The sequence below is a fragment of the Maylandia zebra genome, linkage group LG3 (genome assembly GCF_041146795.1).
Source record: "Maylandia zebra isolate NMK-2024a linkage group LG3, Mzebra_GT3a, whole genome shotgun sequence".
Taxonomy (NCBI): Eukaryota; Metazoa; Chordata; class Actinopteri; order Cichliformes; family Cichlidae; genus Maylandia; species Maylandia zebra.
In genome coordinates, this window is record NC_135169.1 from 20499324 (window position 1) to 20517261 (window position 17938).

A 17938-nucleotide genomic window follows, 5' to 3' on the forward strand; every position below is an offset into this window, starting at 1 on the left:
TTTTCTTCTGAAATTTTTTTTTCAAAGTCAAAAAATGGAGTTAACAGTCTATCAAATGATCAAAGGATTCAAACATCAATAAACATATAAGTAAGACATAAAAATCAATACAGAGATTTGCTTTATGAAAAAAGCAATGAAAATAAATTTTTTATTATATTACTGATAATGAGTGAGGCAGTGAAACAGAGAAACAAAAACATCACCTTATTGGACACTTTGTCATGATCCCTGGTTTTAAACTGAGTTGCTGAATTTCAGTTTCTTTTGTCACAGTGTTTTTAGTTTCTGATTATTGTTCAGATAGATTTCTGATTCCTGTTTTGATTGTGTTGTCATTCCAGTCTTGAATTTAAATCCTTGTTGTGTTTGACTTGTACACTCTAAGAAATGATACACTGATGTTGCTAGCATTATGTAAACGTTTTATGTTAAAATTAATGTCACCAATTGATTTTTAACTCTAAACACAAGGATATTGTTTTGATTTTAATTAATAACACAATATTTCAATACAACAAAATGCAGTACATTAAATCCAATGTAAAAAGTTCATTTAAAATGAACAGCACTTTAATTTGAAGAGGATTGTCCTAACAGGCTCTCCGTACTTCTCAGTTTGCACATGTGCAGTGTGGAAGTTTGAACAACCGCCATTTTCAACCGAAACTTGCATCATGTTGATGCAATCAGCATGGATAAAATCCATTGCCATTTGAGGATTATTTGGTAAGTACAACCATTTAAGGATGACAAATTTGGTTAATGTGTACTAAATGATAAACATCCGACATTTTCGGGAGTACTTCTGTATGTTTTATTTTAAAACAAATGATGTCTGGTAATTTTTTTTTTAGCATTCTAGCTTGTATGCCTCTCACAGGTGTTAGTAGTCAGGCATTTAACAAATATTATTGGGCCCACTTCGGTGTAATTTCCCAAAATGTTTTACAATTCATGTTAAGCTGCAACTTGCCTACTAAGAACTGCAGCTTTAAAATTACTCCCAACATCTACCGCGCATGCTCCCTGGTGTCAGTAATGACCACCAGGAGCGCCAGCGATCCGATCCGTTTGAAGAATGAAATATATGTATAGTGTATTTTAGAAACATGCATCAAATAAGTTGCTACATTGTTTGAAGGAATTCTACCCCGTGTTGATATCTGGTTTAGTGTTAATATCAGTGATTAAAGTGTAAGACATGCATTTATCTTGTGTCATTAAAATGCAGCATTATGTGTAATACAGCTATATGTAATGCATTTAACTCCTTGTATCAGTTCCATTGATTATCAAAGTGACAATTTGTGTGTTCCCCCTTCATTTTATGTTGGTCAGCTAGTTCTGTCTGTCAGTAGATGCAACAAAAGTGGCTCAGATGTGATTGTGGTTACTGTTATCTTTAATTGTAACTCTTGTTATCGTAATAAATACCAGAAAATATTGTGATAGGATTTTGAATCCATATTGCCGAGTTCTAATCTTCTATTTCATTTTAACATTTTTAGGGGTACAATTAATAATTATATTGTTGAACAGTCTAGAATTGATTAAAGCAAAAGTGAAAGCTTTCATGTATTGTCAAAATTGAAAAGCTACTAGTTTTGTGTTCATATATTTGTTGATCTGACTCAGAAGAGTCAGTGCCTAACCAATCATTAACCTCACTGAATGTCACTAATGTGAGTTGTCAAACATTGTTTAATTACTCATCGCTAATCACTCATCTGTTAATATTTTTGACTTTGGTTTGGGAAGAGGTGGAAAAGAACCAAAATCTTGTCTCACATTGAGTTCTTATCTCCACCAGAATATCAGCATTGATGTTCGACGGGAATGCGTCCTAAAAACTATCTGTGTCTACTTAAATAAAAAGCCAGATGACCTGTTCAAGGAATTCTTGGTAAGTTAGAAAAGGGGAAAGATCAGTTTGTTTGTTTGTTTGTTTTTTAATTTGGGATAGTAAATTGAAGGTGGGCTCATTTGTTCATATGTATCTATATGCAATTAGCTTTTCCCCCCACCTTGTTTTCATTTTAAGGATGTGGATCTTAGTGCAAGAAGAGAAACGGAGCAGCTGACTTTAGGAGTCTGTGTTGTCAGACATGAAGGAGCAGACTCTGCAGATACACCTGAGGACATTGGTGTCATCATAGAAGGATACACTGTGCTGAAAGCTCTTAGTGATGTGGCAAAGGGGTGTGCCCTCCTGCTTGGACTAATCTACAGTCTAAATCTGAGGTACCCAAAGCACATGAAATACATATTTGAATTTCTTCAGAAGGTGCTGATGGAGTTGGATGGGAACAACCTATCCATGAAGGTGCAAGTTCTGAAAAACAAACTGCTTGAGTGAAGCTGCCTGCACTGAACTATAGAGGACACTGAACTGGTTACAAGATTCTCAAACCCATCTCCTTGCACTTTATAAACGGTTCAGTTTGAATTCCGCAAGAACTTCTGCAAGGCCTCATACTTTTTGGCATGCTTTGTTCATGTTGAACTTTTACCACCATCCAGCTACATTGAACAAGACTGCTCCTAAGTTTGGACTTCATTTTAAGTTTTGAAAAACTGAAAGTTTTTTTAAATATGGACAAAAATGGCACTAAAAATCATTTCTACTTGTTGTTTATAGGACTGAATTGTGAGTTTTCCATTGTACCCAAAGCAAGTTTAAATTAAGTCATGTTAAAAATGTTGGAATCACAACACTTTCCAGTTTTAATAACTTGATTTTAACATTCTGCATTATGTCTTCCTGTACTTAATATGCACTTGCATATATGTGAAGATATTTTTGTTTAGGAAAAAGGCATTGATCTAGAATTTTGAACAGCTCAAAGTTTGCTTCAGCACATTTTACACCAAGTGTTATTAAAGTTGGGTTAACTGAATAAAATTGTGTTTGATTTATTCAATTTACTTTAAATAGAGTAAGTAATTTAATCCTATAGTTTCATTAGAGCTCGTTTAGGGTTAGTCAATTTATCAGATGTACTTAAAATTTGTTGTTCAAATTAAATGCGTCATACATTTTAGATTTCACTAACCCAGTTGTGTGGAACCGGTTGACATAACTGGGTGGAGTAAATGCAACCTCTTATTTTATAGAGTAGGTAGGGCTTGTTTTGGTTGAGTAGATTTTATTTAGTGTTGTCAATTTAAGTCAACATGTTAGTTAGATCAACATTATGATATTTAGTTAATACAACACCATTCTTGTGATTTTCATTTAATTAGCCAAAACTTGACAGATGTACTTAAAATTTGTTGTTCAAATTAAGTGTATCATACATTTTATATTTCACTAACCCAGTTATGTGGAACCGGTTGACATAACTGGGTGGAGTAAATGCAACATTTTATTTCTTGAGTTCTTGCAGTAGCTGTGTCCACAGGCTGTAGTCACCGGATCCTTCAGTAGATCCAAACAGATGGAACAAGAGAAGGTTTCTTGGTCCAGCTGAACTGTTTTATGTGCCATTTTTCCTGTCAGTGTCAGTGACTGTGTGAGTTTCTTTTGTTTTGGTGAAACTAGTTTGATCTCTGGTCTAAACATGCATTTCTGTAGTGAATGATGCCCATCAGCTCAGAAACATGACCACATGTTGGTTTCACACATCTTTAACCTGTATATCCAAACAAGGGAGCACAAACAACAGTAGGTCAACATCAAGTTTTTATTGAACATTATGAATGAGCAAGGTACCACAACGCTACATTGCAAACTAAGCTAGACATGCAAATGACAATGATTAGAACTTCTGGACCCTAAGACCTGTTTGTTTATGCAAAAAAAAGTGTTTAACAAGAATTTTGTAGCTCTGAAAACGCCACGTCCAGATGAACAGAATCAACTTTTTGCGATTTACTTACCTGGATTGAGCATGCATCAAGATAAGAATCATATTGGTTGGAAACATGGAACTTATTTATTTTATTCTAGTTAATTTTATATTATTATTATAATTAGTTGTAGTAGTAGTAGAGTAATATTTAATGTCAATTTAAACTAAACTAACACTTAAAATATATTTTTAAATTTATCTTGTGACTTCTTGTAGATCCCATCTGCAGTACATTCAAGGTCCACCAGATGGCTCTAGGTCACACTTTTAAAATCACAGCGTTTCTTATAAATTCACTCAGCATTAAGGAAATAAAATCTGATGCAGCATCAGGGTGATATAAAATTCAATATACAAGTACTATGTTGTGTATGATTTTTCTTCAGTGCTTTCAATTTTAGTACTTTGGTCCTAAAATGTTTGGACAATGTCAGTTTTTAAGGATTTGCTCACTTTTTTCACCACTTTGACAAAACAATCATTAAATTATTCTTTTAAAAATAATACTACTACATGAGAGCACAGGGTTGCACGTCACCCTGAAAACCATTCCCAACACCTTTTTCCTTCTTTATTTATTTCTGATCAAATGTTATGATTTCCCAAGGAGATTTCCTAATAACGGTGACAGTTCATATGTACCTTACATACATGTTAGGTACATATGAACTGTCACCATGTCTGTCCTTACTTGTCGTCCCCTGTACGCTAGAAGTGCTGAAGTCTCTGAAGAGCTGCACTGGTTACTTTCGCAACGATTTGTTTGAACAGATTAAACTTGCACGTCAGTAAAAAAACAAACAAAAAACAATGTGAACATGCACAACAATCTCTTTAGCACACGCCAAGGAACACATCACAAACAGGTCAGTTATTTTTTTAAAAATGCTTTTATAATTTTATAGGTTCAAAAGAAAAAGAAGAGCGAGGACTTCTCCTCCACAACTTACCAACAGGCTGCACGAATCATGAACGAATCGTTCAATACTCCAGAATCACTTTACTGACTCATGAATCATGATTCACAAGCCCCACTGACTCACTGACTCATCCCTGTTGCTATTAGCAGCAATGTATCTAGCTTATAATTAAAATTGTGGAGAAAAACACAACATCCAGTATCGTAACAAAAAATTTCTGCTCTGAACTGGAAGAAAAAAACCCTGAGTAGAAGCTCACATCAAGAAAATAGCTCCTCGGTTCACAGTAGCATCGCTCTGCTAACATGCTAACAGCACATTTAAGCTACTCACCCCCTTCCTTCCTGTGCTGAATCATGTGAACGAATCACTCACTCATCACCCCCTCCCTCCTGGCTCACAGCTTCTTCTTCTGCTTGGTTGGCAACCAATGTTAAGGCGCATTACTGCCCCCTGGCTCACAGCTCAGTGGACATTTAGTTGAGAAAATATATATTTAACACATTTAAGGAAAATACTAATAAAATAAAAATAAACAAAATAAATGTTTATTAAGCAGTTTTGATAGGAAATTGCTTAATTTTAGAAATTTTTTAGCTCTTTTTTGCTCTATAAAATAGTTGGTTTTTTTTATCATTCATCTTAGCAGTAGGATATACATGAAAAGAGAAACAAGTTAAGTTTCAGTGAAAATGTAAATTTTTTGCACTCTCTGGTCAACTGACTCAGTGAATCAAATGACTCAAAATATCCGATTCACTTTGGTGAGTGACTCATTAAAACCCGATTCAGTAAAAAGAATCAAATTTACCATCACTACTCGAAACGGAGCAAACTAACGGAAGCTGATCAGCTTCCGGGGGGCAGGGGGCGTAGTTAATATGGAATATACTTGTAGCGAACCACCGAATGAAGGATGACACTTTACTCATTAGGTTTTGAAGACTTAATGGCAGTAAACCATTAACCTCACCATAGGAGCTGGGGATTTATACACAGAAACAGCGTGTAAGTTAAAAATCTACACTCTTAACAATCATAAACCTTACATCATAAAATAGGATTCAACATAAAATTTAACAAATGTAGCCTCTGTCACACAAAACATATAAACATGTCCTTATCTACGTCATGAAACTACCATGTGCCTCTATCAAGGGGGCTGCTAATGACAAAAGAAATCTCCAAGGGACTGATGCTAAAACTACGCCGACAGTGTTTCACGGGAAATCGTCCCTGCAAAATAAAAGCTTCTAAGCTCAAACACAAAGCTGGTGATAGGAAACAGCGATAAGTGCCAAAATGAAGTGCAAGGAACTAAATAAAAGTATTTAGGGTTATTTACAATACTGTTTGCAAATGTAGTCAACCCTTCTCACGTTGTGTCAAAAAGGATAAGATGACAGAGGCGGGCGGTGTCACGGTCCTGGGTCGGTGACCCAGTGTTTTGAGTTCCTTGTGTCTCTGAGTTTTTGTATTACGATCTTAGTTCTCTTTGTTGCCCCAGTAGTCTAGTGTCTTAGTTCGGCTTTCTTGTATTCTCTTCAGTATTTTTTAGTAGCCGCCCTCTGTGTCTCCTTGTTATTGTTCTGTGTTTCTTAGTTGCTCTGTCTCCCCTTGTCAAGTCTGCATCTATGTTACATTTCCTGTTTTACTTTGAAGGCCTGTGTCCTACGTGAATGTATTGAGTTTCGCTTCCCTTGGGTCTCGTTATATCCGTCAAATCGTCAAACACTTAAAGTAGCATCACCCTGCCACTCCACCAACCTGTACAAGAGGCCAACATGAAAAATTACTTTGTGAATAATAATTGTAGTTTTCCAGCTAACTTCACTATCTTCTCCTCGTTCTTCCTGTTCTTGTACAACCTCTCTCTCTTCATCCTCCTCACTAAACTAGAATTGTATTTGCTGGTAAATGACAAAAATATAATCTCATAATAATTATTACAAGAGCAGTTTGGGATTTGTGATTGTTAACAGGACAACACACGGCTTAGTTATGTCAAATCATCATCACTGAATGTGGGTTAACAGAATCTACAGCTTTATCATTTGAGGTGAATTTGACCACATGTCCACTCTTACCTGTTTCTCTTTGCTCTCGCCCTCTCTGTCCTCCTCTCTCAGTCCTTGTTAAATGTTACAGTGGGGGAAAAAAACAACATGAACTGATCCATATCGGTGTATAACAATAGCTGGACACTCACAGGTGACATCATTTTGATTTGCTGTCACCTGGATCTGCAGCTGTACCGAAACACTGAAGCCCAATTAGATCAGAATAGGAACAAAAATCGTTAAAAAAATAAAAATAATAAAGTTCATCAGCTTCTCAGCTGGCGACTCGCGATATACCAGCAGACTAGTGGATCAGAAGGTTAAAGTTAGCTAATAATTTCAAGGGGTTTAAGCTAATATTATTGATGCTTTTTAGAGAAGAGATAAAAAATAAGCAGACACTGTATAAGTCACAGCAACGTCCTCGCATTATCAGAACAGTTTGAACTTTTGTTGTATAGTTAAAGTGTGTTTTAAAATGGCATCACTTATTTGTATCATGACCTCTTTATCTTCTTTCTGACACACCAATGAATGTCTTATTAGTCAATTAATGACTGAATGAGTTTTTTTGAGTACATCATTTATGTTAATTAATTAATGTTTGAGTTATACAAGTTAACTTTGCAAAAGCTTAACTTAAATATGATATAAATGTTAAAGGATTCCTCAGTTGAAATTAGACATTTTCATCCATAACTATGACATAAATAAAGCATCCGAAAGCAATTCGGGCTCGTCCGGGATTTGAACCCGGGACCTCTCGCACCCAAAGCGAGAATCATACCCCTAGACCAACGAGCCACACGTGGTCACCCGTAGAGCTCACAGATGTTCGGTGATTTTGTCACTATGCTGACTAGCTTTCATTTGTTGTAAGTTGTTCTGTTTGGCAGCTAATCTTTCACATACACAGTAATAATGAAATCACCGTCCTCCGCTGCTTTATGTTGGCAGGTTCTGTGTGGAGAGATTCTGACTGGACGTTGTTACTGGGAGGTGGAGTGGAGAGAGAGGGGAGATGCAGTCACATACAAGAATGAAGAACATCAGTGTAGATTTAGATTTGCAGGCTGTAATATAGAATATTCTTAAATATGCTAACTTGAAAGGTCCTCTTTGTAAATCAGGTTAAGATTAGTGGTACAAGTTGTATCACAGAGTCTCCCAGCCCTCGCTTCCTACCATATACATGTTACAATTTGCTATGGGGGTGCTAGCTGTATTACACAAGGTCCTTACCCTTCATCTTTGTATATATGTATATAATAGGTAAATCTCAAATCAACCAATTATGGTGGGCCAATCTGAAGGAAACTTTACATGAACATTGTCAGACGTGGAGCAAATATTTAAATCTGTATGTTAAAAAACTAAACAAAAAAATGTGTTATCCCAATTCTCACTTGAGACATGCAAAACAAATTTGCAGTGAGTGTACTTTGCATGTACAGTTATTACAGGTTCATGTTGTGGTTTCAGACAGGTTCTTTATGCTTCAATTTGTTGTGCAGGCTGTAAAGGTGGAAGCATTAATCTTCCTCTCTGTTTTTCTTCATTTTTTGTAATGAAATAAAGTGAGTTCAGTCTAATTTCACCCCATCAAAGTTGCTTGGCGTCTAGTCCATCTGCTCTGGTCCTGATATCAGTCTCATATATATTATAAAATCAGGACATTTGTGTTTGGTCATTTATTTTTTGTAACAGTGCTTCTTGGCAATGAACCTCACACCATTGTGTACACCTCTGTGAAACCTTAAATGGAGCCACATCTGTGAGGAAAATGCATTTGTGGGTTGAAATAAACAGGCTTTGGTATAAGAGTATTTAGTATTAGTGTATTATTAGATAACTAAATGTAATTTTTAAAAAGTTATGCCACCATTATTATAATGGTTGAGAGCTGCAGGTTTGCAGATATTTAGTTTTTCCACAGTAAACTGAACAACAGATTTTCACAACCCGACGTCAGCACACAGAGGAAGCTGTGAGGCGTTGGATTGGACAATGGCGGAGCGTTATGTAATTCAGGCGCCTGACGTCATCAAACCGCGCCAAACAAAGCTTCATGCGTAAAAGGGAGACAGGAGAACGGGATAAAGTTTAGTTTTTCTGAGGTTTGAGGTTTTGTTGAAGCGGAAAGTGTGTAATTTCAACGCTCTGGAGACATCTTCAGAGCCGAGGTGTTTGTTTGGAGCGGAAACGCTGAAGCTGCTGTGAAGAATAAACAAAGAAGAAAATGCCGGTTTTTAAATTTTAAAGTCCGAAGAGCGAGAGGAAAGCTCAAAACGTAAGTCCGTCTCGGTTTAAAGCTTTTAACATAGTCGTATTGATTTTTTTTAGTGGCTAAACAGGGTGGTTGTAAAAGTGACGGAGATATCGATGTTAACTATAGAGATACCCGATATTTTTTAGCTGCGGGCAGTTTGAAGTACGACATCATATGGGTAGTTATCAATACACACACTTGTTGCAGGCAAGATTTGAGTCTCATTATACAAGTATGAACGGTAATGTTCGGGTTTTCTTGTAGGCTCTGGGATTGGTTGGGTTATTTAGGCTAGGTGTTTACATCTGTCTGCGTGGACGGCTTGTGTCAAATACATGGCCAGGAAAAGTGATTACGTGTGTGTGTGTGTGTGTGTGTGTGTGTGTGTGTGTTTTAACAACAGAGAAATGTTGTGTTATATTTGTTGCGATTTCTGCTGCACTCTTGGCCAGATCTTTCTTGAAAAATAGATTAAAAAATTTTTTTGAGTAAAGCTTACTTTTACCTTTTTACCTGGATAAATGAAGGATGTATAAAAGTCAGTGAGCCAAAAACTAATTGAAGTGTTCTGTCTGCCTCTAAATGACTGATGTTTGACAGATCACAGGTCAATTAGTCATTGCATGAAGGGAAATTATCCTGAAATAAGGAGGAGGAGGTTTTATTTACTCAAACGCTAGTCAAATTCTCAGCAATAACAGAGAAAAGAGAAAAGCCTGTATTTATGTTGAATCAGTTAAAATGGGCACTTGGTGTACACAGACACATCTGACATGTTTTCGGGGAAGGTCTTGCTTTTTTCACTATGAAAATGCAATTCATCATAGCAAAAGACTGCTGGTGTGAAAACTGACACTTGATGGTGATGTACTGAGCTGTTTGGAGTCCTGTGTGAGAGTCTTTCGATAGTCCTTGGCAAAACAATCTCCAGACTAATCCAGCAGATCTTGAGAAAATCATAGTCCCTTGATAGATTTACACTGTGCTACAATAATGAACTGTACACTGCAGTTGGTCAAAACTCTCATGATCAAATTCAGTCCAGCATCAACTTTATTTTGTTTTTTTAATTTGCCTGGAATGTGGCAGCTTATGAGCTCGGGAGGACAGTCTGCTATTATCATTGTATGCCAGTAGTGAGAATATGTGTAGAAGGAATCTGAGAACTGCTCTGTTTGATCAGGATCAAAGGTGATGACAGTTTGCATGTTAAATACATCGCAGCACATTGTTTGTTCAGTGGTGCTAGCTTCAGTTATTGTGCAGATGTACTGTTTATGTTTCCAGGGGAAACCTGGAGTCAGCAGAGACTGAAGAAGTCACTTGGATGAGTGATGAAATGCTACGTCCAGATGGACAGCTGGACGATTGAGCGTGCATCACAACACTCTGTCTTTGACTTTATTTGGGATTAAATGCTTTAAATCTTAAATTATATTTACTTATAGATGTTCGAATAAGTGTTTGTGCAACATGGAAAGAAATTTGTTTAGCAGAAAAGGTCTTGAATAATTCTGGGATTTTGTTGTAGGATCTGAATTTGATTGCTGGTGTTGGTGAAATTACACAAATAGATTGCAGAGTGCCATGTGCTTTGTAATTGGTGCTGTAGGTTCACTAATTGGCTCAGAAGTTGTGAGGTTAAAGATTTGCTTTGCTTAATTGTTTTTTTGTTCTTCTTAGTTGCGGATGGTTGCCATGTTTTGGATGCTGTTGTAAGTTGTAGTGGTCATTTTAGTTGCAGAAGCCAGATTGACTTGATGCTTGATGTTGGTTTGTCTGATCGCTGGAGCTGCTGTTGTTTGTAGGAGGTGCTTCATGTAAGACATTCTTTTGTCACAAGTGTTGGTGTAGTTTTAGTGGTTGGATTCGTTGCAGAAGTTGTTTAAAAGTTTTAAATATCTTCTTTAGCTACAGTAATCAGTGTATTTTGGCTTTGGGTGTTGTTGTGGGGGCGATTGTTGTGATTGGTGCCATTAAATGTCAGTTGTTACAAGCACATGTGACTGATTTCACTCATATTTCATTAGAATTTTCATACTGTACATAATGTGCTGACCAGCATTTTAAAGGTGCTCTCTTGTTTAACAAGGGTTAAATATGCAGTGTATGCTTCAAACCACTCCTTTAACAAAACTCCCACTTTTACTTGAAACATAGCAGCTCCAGTCTGTACAACTATTACAAATATTTTCCATTGGATCCCAGAGAAACTCACACAGTCACTGACACTGAGAGGAGAAATGGCACAGAAAGTTCAGCTGGACCGAGAAACCTTCTCTTGTTCCATCTGTTTGGATCTACTAAAGGATCCGGTGACTACAGCCTGTGGACACAGCTACTGCAGGAACTGTATTAAAAGTTTCTGGGATGAAGAGGACAGGAAGAGAATCCACAGCTGCCCTCAGTGCAGGAAGATATGGCATAGCATACAGCTAGGGCTGGATTGTGTAACCCTGAATCCTCCCTTAGTTGTGAAGGCCTGAAGCTGGGGCTTCTATGATGCACTGTTTCTTTTTCAATCACCTGTTTTAACACGTCTTTTACACCTCTCTGCATTTAATCATTAGTTATTAATCTCTGGCTCTCTTCCACTGCGTGTCTTTGCCCTGTCTTCCTCCCCTCACCCCAACCAGTTGCTACAGATGTCCGCCCCTCCCTGAGCCTGCTGCTGCTGGAGGTTTCTTCCTGGTAAAAGGGATTTTTTTTCCATCCCACTGCTGTCAAAGTGCTTGCTCATAGGAGGTCATCTAATTGTTGAGGATTTCTATTTTCTCTGTATTATTGTACGATCTTTACCTTACACCATATTACACCATACTACACTATAGAGTTTAACTGAATCTTTATTTACTGTGTTGATTTATTTAACCTGTCTTTTGCATAATGACCTTTTAATATTGTAAGTATAGTGATTTAACTTCTATTTTGTTCATTACTTTGAAATTAACATTTACAGCCTAAGAATTGTGTTCACTGGTGTTTTAAATGCACTCTTCTATATTAAAAGATGGCTCAAAATTGAAACCCTGATAACTCCTCCCTCTTTTACCTGAAACTCTGTAGTTCCACTCTGTCCGCATATTTTCTAAAAATAGTTACTATATACAGCTGGTGTGATTTTGGCCCTTCCACACAGACTTCAAAGGTTCTGTGGGCCCCTTCTGTGAACTCTGACCTTTAGTTCTCTCCATAGGTTTTCAGGTGATTTCTGTAGCTCTGCACATGTGCTAATTGGCTCTTACACAACTCTTCTTGTACAGAATGCTGTTATTCAGTTCAGTGCTGGATTTTGCTACAATAGTTATCCTCAGTCAGAAGGAGAGGCTGAAATCCAGGAGTAAATTGTAAGAGTGGAGTTTATTTACATTTAGATGGATGGTACATAGAGTTATGGCATAGTGTAGGAGAATGTGGTACGGTGATTTGGTGTGGGCTATGCAATCAAGAACAGGAGATATATTAGAAGATAAATAAAGATTAAAGGGTAAAATAGCTGGCTGCAAATTCCTCTAAAACAAATCTGCTAAGGAGGTGCATCAATCTAATACCACTCCTTAAGAGCGTTCACATGTAGTAAAGCACTACCCAAATGGGCCACAAGGGATAAAATGTTTATGCCTTAAAAGGGGAAAAGTGCAGAAAACAGCATCTCTAACAAGTAGAAAGCGATCTCATGGTAATTTTACTAAAGCGAAACACTGGTAACTGAAAATTTATCACACAAAAACTGAATTGATCAACATTTATAAATCTGCTCTGATTGTATAGAAAAGAATTAAACTGTTCCATCTGTTTGGATCTACTGAAGGATCCGGTGGCTACAACCTGTGGACACAGCTACTGCAGGAACTGTATTAAAACCCACTTTGATGAAGAGGACAGGAAGGGAATCCACAGCTGCCCTCAGTGCAGGAAGACTTTCACACCGAGGCCTGTCCTGGAGAAAAACACCATGTTAGCAGCTTTAGTGACTCTCCTCCAGAGTCCAGACCACATTCACTCAGCCGCTCCATGCTGGACTTTGTGTCGGAGCCACTGCAGAGTTTGTCAAATTGAAATAAAAAGAAGTCATCAAGTTGGGGACAGGTTAAAGTGTTCATTTTAGTTTTTAGTTTCTTTGGTCTCTATTCCTGCTGAGAGCTCACTTTTGTGGTGTTTCCTCTCTGCATAGATCACCCGTCATACTTTAGAGGCACTGATTAGAGAAAAACAAGATCTCATGTTAGTGGCGGGCTTTCAACAAAGAAGGGTTTATAACATTTCGAGGTGAGGATGGCAGAGGAAAACTCTTTCACTGTTTAATAGAAAGATTCTTATAGTGAGCTTTTAATTTGTCAAAAAAGTGTTTGTTTGGTTTTTTTTTTGTTCCGTTTGAAGAAAAAAAAATATTTTAAAACCAAATGTTATATAAGGGGCATGATTTAAGTTTGTTTGGTGGAAAAATTAAATGAGTGTTTGCTTCGAGTGTTCATGAAGCAAAGAGAAGGTCTGGAGGAATTTCTCTTTCTTTGAGGATCTAAAGAGAGGAGATGAACTTTGGTGCTTCCATGGACTTTTCTGTATTTAGGAATGGATGTTCATACGTTTTTAATGATTGATTACTCGTGTGTTTTATTTTCATTTGTGTTTTTGGCCATGGATGTACGTAAGAGGATTGGGTCACTGGGGCTCAATCACAAAAACATCTGTCATGAGAGTTTTAAAATAAACTGCAAACACCTGCTTAGCAGCTTTTTGACGTGGGTTCAATTACATATTGCAATTTGGTGAAATCTCTAGTCAAACGCCAAAGTGGTCTCTAAAGATGGGCCGCCGCTCTGACCTCTTTTATCCACATACACAGACAAAAACACAACACATCATGTGAGCCTGAACCTTCAGTTCAGCTCATCCTTAAAACCTTCCCTTCCGAGAGAATTACAACTATGTTTTTCACTTAGCCGTTGCCTCCCTTCTTTCCGAGATGATGATGATGATGATGGTGAAAATAATAATAATTCCTGACATGCAGCGCTTGGATGTCTCTGACCTCCATACAATGGTCCCTTTGGGAAAGTGTATGTGTGATAGAGCATAATTTGTGATGCTATTCTGCACTCATATAACTAAGTTACAAAGTGATATTACTATTATTAAAGTGATCAATACATAAGGCATGGACAAATGTTCTGAATTCTGAAGGAAAGGAAACCAAAACTGAAGTGTTGTTTAAACATGTGACCATGAGCTAATTTCAATATGAAACCACTGAAAAAAAAAATGTTTTTTTTATGCTTTTGTGTTTTGAAGATAAATAAACCTGCTGTTTGTCATTCATTAAAATGCTTTCTGTCTTTAGCTTATGAGACACAATAATTGGCATAGGTTGATGAAATAAAAACCTCCTGCTTTATTTTTTCCCATTGGGCACACACTGAATCCCATTTGTTCTCAGATATTTATACTTTGGCAGCATAAAAATACTGCAAAAGCAGAACTATAATCCAATTTTTACACACATTCCAGTTTTTTATGTTCTAAGAAGATATTTAAAAGAACCAAATACGTTCCCACTCTGTCTGTGTGACCTTACATTAATGTTTTATTCATGGAAAAATGGACAGAATAAGCTTACAACTTAAAAACTAATATTCTTATGTAGTCTGGTATGTATGGTCAATGTATAGCAAGTGCGATATAAAGACATAAAGTATTGTTACATTTGACCTCTGATCTTTCCTTTAAGGTCAATAGATTGAAAGTCAATGCGATAAGAATGCCATAAACAGCTAAAAGTGCATTAAAATGGGTTTAAACAGGCTAGATTTTAAAAGCCTGCACTTTGTGGGGCAGTACGAACAAGTGCAAACTTCTTATAGTTTAAAAAGGAAAAAAACTTAAATGAATAAATAGATAATGACAATATTCCCTTCAAAGTAAATCCTGCCCAGACAATGAGCTGCCTCAGTGGAGGTTTGTGCTGCGGTTTTTGTTGATGATGATGTTGATGTTTTGATCCCTGTTATCTTTTCAGGATGCTTCTACATTCCTGTGCTGGTTAAGAAGAAAGAGTAGACGATCGATGGAGGGACGACATCGAGAAAGGAGAGAGGAGGGAGAGGAGGAGACGATACATGAGCAGGCGAGAGAAAGAGGGGAACAGAGGGATGGTTCTCTTAAACCTAAATCGGGGATAAAGATGGAGGAGGAAGATGAGGGAAAGGAAACAGAATTGATGAAGGCTTCTCCCAGAGATGAAGCTCAAAGTCAGCTGATTAATGGACACACCCCAATCTCTGCCTCTTCCTCTTTCACCTCTTTTCCCTTCATCTCCTCCCCTCATCAAGGAAGGGGGGGCGAGGATGAAGAGGAGGTCAGAGTCGCCATCCTAACTGTTGAGGATGAGTCCTGTCCTTCAGAGCCCTTTGGCACCACCCAGTTTGAACCAACCAATGAGGATAATGGACAGGCAGAGAGTGGAGGGGAGGGGAAGGAGGATGGAGAGATGGAAGGAGAGGAGGAGGCGGCAGAAGAAGAAAATGAGGAGGAGGAGGCGGCAAATGCTGAGGAGAGAGAGGAGGAAGGGGAGCTGGCGTCACCTGAGGCTCATCTGCAACTTAAGGTAGGACCCACAGTATTTTTTTTTATCTTAGTAAACTTGATCATTTTCAGGCTTCTGTTTGATTAAGCACTTGTGTGTCATGCGCGCTAGAAAGGTGATGTGCGGGATTTATTTTGACACACCTGCCCTACTGTTAGCAAGAGGACCCAAACACTCAGATTCCCTCTTTGACAGGCTTGTCCAAAGTCCAGCTGGGTGGCCAATCATCACTCTAGGTCAGATTTTATATGACCTGTCGTTCCTAATTCAAAATATATTGTGTATTGCTCGCCACCATAAATATAATTAGCCATCCATCCATCGATCAGCTTCTGCTTCTCCTTCGCGGGGGACGCTGGAGCCAATCCCAGCTGTCATAGGGCGAGAGGCGAGGTACACCCTGGACAGGCTGCAAGTCGGTCGCAGGGCAACCATTCGCACTTACATTCACACCTATGGGCAATTTAGATTAATCAATTAACTATCCCCACTAACTGCATGTGTTTGGACTGTGGGAGGAAGCCGGCGAATCCAGGGAGAACCCACACCAACTCCACACAGAAAAGGGGCTGATGGTGGAATTGAACTCAGGACCTTCTTGCTGTGCGGCAACAGTGCTAACCACTGTGCCACCGTGCTTAATAAAGTGTAATTCACCCTATTGTGTGTAATTTCTGTTTTTATCTCATGGTGGCAGCATAGTAGTATAATTCTTATGCTTAAAAAAGGACCCCTGAGTGATTTTCCAGTGGTGCTCTTAGTATAATGTTTGGTCACCCCTGCCCAATGAGAAGCACGTGGTGAGAGTGGGAAGGAAGAACTGCCTTTTAACAGGAAGAAACCTCCAACAGAACCAGGATCAGGGAGAGGCAGTGAATGGTTAGGAGTCAGGGGTAAGGGAATACAAAGAAGAACTTAATCATGTATATTTTCAGTATTTGGATTAAAGGATCATTCTCATTATTTGAGACTGGAGGTTTGCCCATAAAGTGGCTCCTCTGTGGGTCAGTCTAATACTCACCACCTCAGTTTTAGATCTTCGGGGAAACAAAGAGCTGGAGAATTTAGAAACTCTGACAAATGATTGAAAAGCCTGACACATTTGTAAAAAGAGACAACACTTTAAGGATTATTCATGAACACGTTGGGATAAAGAACGACATTTTAAAAATTTCAACTATTTTAACAGTCGTCCAGTATAAAACCTCATTCAGATATTTAAAGTGTTTTTGAAGATGCCTTGATGCCCCATCATATTCTGCTGCTGTAATTGGCTAAAGGTCAGTGTTCATACAGGTTGCATATATGGATAAATATCCCAATTTGCTTACGATTTGTACCTTGCAGCTTTTGTATAATCCAATATGGTGAAATATCCTAAAATGTGAGAGGCGCTTTAATGAGCTCTGTCTGTTCTGTTACATCATGTGTAATTACACTGTGTTCACAGTAGGTCCACAGCAGTGGAGGATAGTCTCATTCAAACAGAATAAATCAGTAGGATCTTTATTTTCTCTTGAAGTCCATTTACTGATTGGTATATTTATACTTTTAAACTATAAAAGTGTTTCTTCTACTGCTGCCAATATATTTTTATACTTATGAGTTCCTGCTTCTTCTGCAATTATCCAGCAGGTGGCGCCAGTGCACACTTTATCTCCTCAGTGTGAATGAAATACACCTGATAGAGATGTGTAGTGAGTGAAACACCGATGCAGAGGTGTGTGTGTGTGTGTGTGTGTGTGTGTGTGTGTGTGTGTGTGTGTGTGTGTGTGTGTGTGTGTGTGTGTGTGTGTGTGTGTGTGTGTGTGTGTGTGTGTTACGGGGATTGTTTGCACATACTAGATTAAGTACATACTAAATCAAATCTCAGCATGATGCCATAATGATCTGTGAGCAGCATTATGGCATCATGCTGATATATGAGAATGTCAGAAGGAGTTTCTGTGTCTTTGTGGAGTCAGAGAGAGCAGATGAACTGTAGTGCTGCATGAAGAACAGGCAGAGAAAGTGTGGTGCCAGGGGCTGGGGTGAGGTGTGCGGCAGGAGTGACAGATGAGATCAGACAGGAGTCTTCGTGGACTATGATGTTGGCAGATGACATTTCGAATTGAGCCTAGAGGTCGAGGTAAACTCTGGAGTGAAGGGTAAGGAGAGTGAGTAGAAGCAAGACAGAATACATGCGGGAACAACAGGGAAATAGCTGATGTCAACGATCCAATAGCATTTGGTGCAAAAGAGAGGTGAAGAGG

General features: G+C 38.1%; 2 protein-coding genes, 1 long non-coding RNA gene and 1 other non-coding gene across 4 annotated transcripts in view; 2 read left to right on the plus strand and 2 right to left on the minus strand.

Moving 5' to 3' along the window:
* Positions 1 to 5095, minus strand: part of LOC101467896 (NLR family CARD domain-containing protein 3) — a 36048-nt gene extending 30953 nt beyond the window's left edge. Inside the window, exon 1 of the mRNA XM_076880837.1 lies at positions 4805 to 5095. The gene's annotated coding sequence lies outside the window, so the exon portion shown is untranslated. The remainder of the gene's footprint in view (positions 1 to 4804) is intronic.
* On the plus strand, positions 670 to 2894 carry LOC143417031 (uncharacterized). Its single transcript, XR_013097255.1, has 3 exons — positions 670 to 729; positions 1814 to 1906; positions 2045 to 2894. It is a non-coding gene; the product is annotated as an uncharacterized LOC143417031 (long non-coding RNA).
* A 2471-nt stretch (positions 5096 to 7566) lies between the features above and the next one.
* Positions 7567 to 7638, minus strand: trnap-ugg (transfer RNA proline (anticodon UGG)). The gene has a single exon. It is a non-coding gene; the product is annotated as a tRNA-Pro (tRNA).
* A 1237-nt stretch (positions 7639 to 8875) lies between these two features.
* Positions 8876 to 17938, plus strand: part of LOC101468201 (F-box/WD repeat-containing protein 7) — a 47770-nt gene continuing 38707 nt past the window's right edge. The window contains exons 1-2 of the mRNA XM_076882351.1: positions 8876 to 9124; positions 15120 to 15707. Coding sequence (XP_076738466.1) covers positions 15168 to 15707 — 540 coding nt within the window. The 5' untranslated portion in view covers positions 8876 to 9124; positions 15120 to 15167. The remainder of the gene's footprint in view (positions 9125 to 15119; positions 15708 to 17938) is intronic.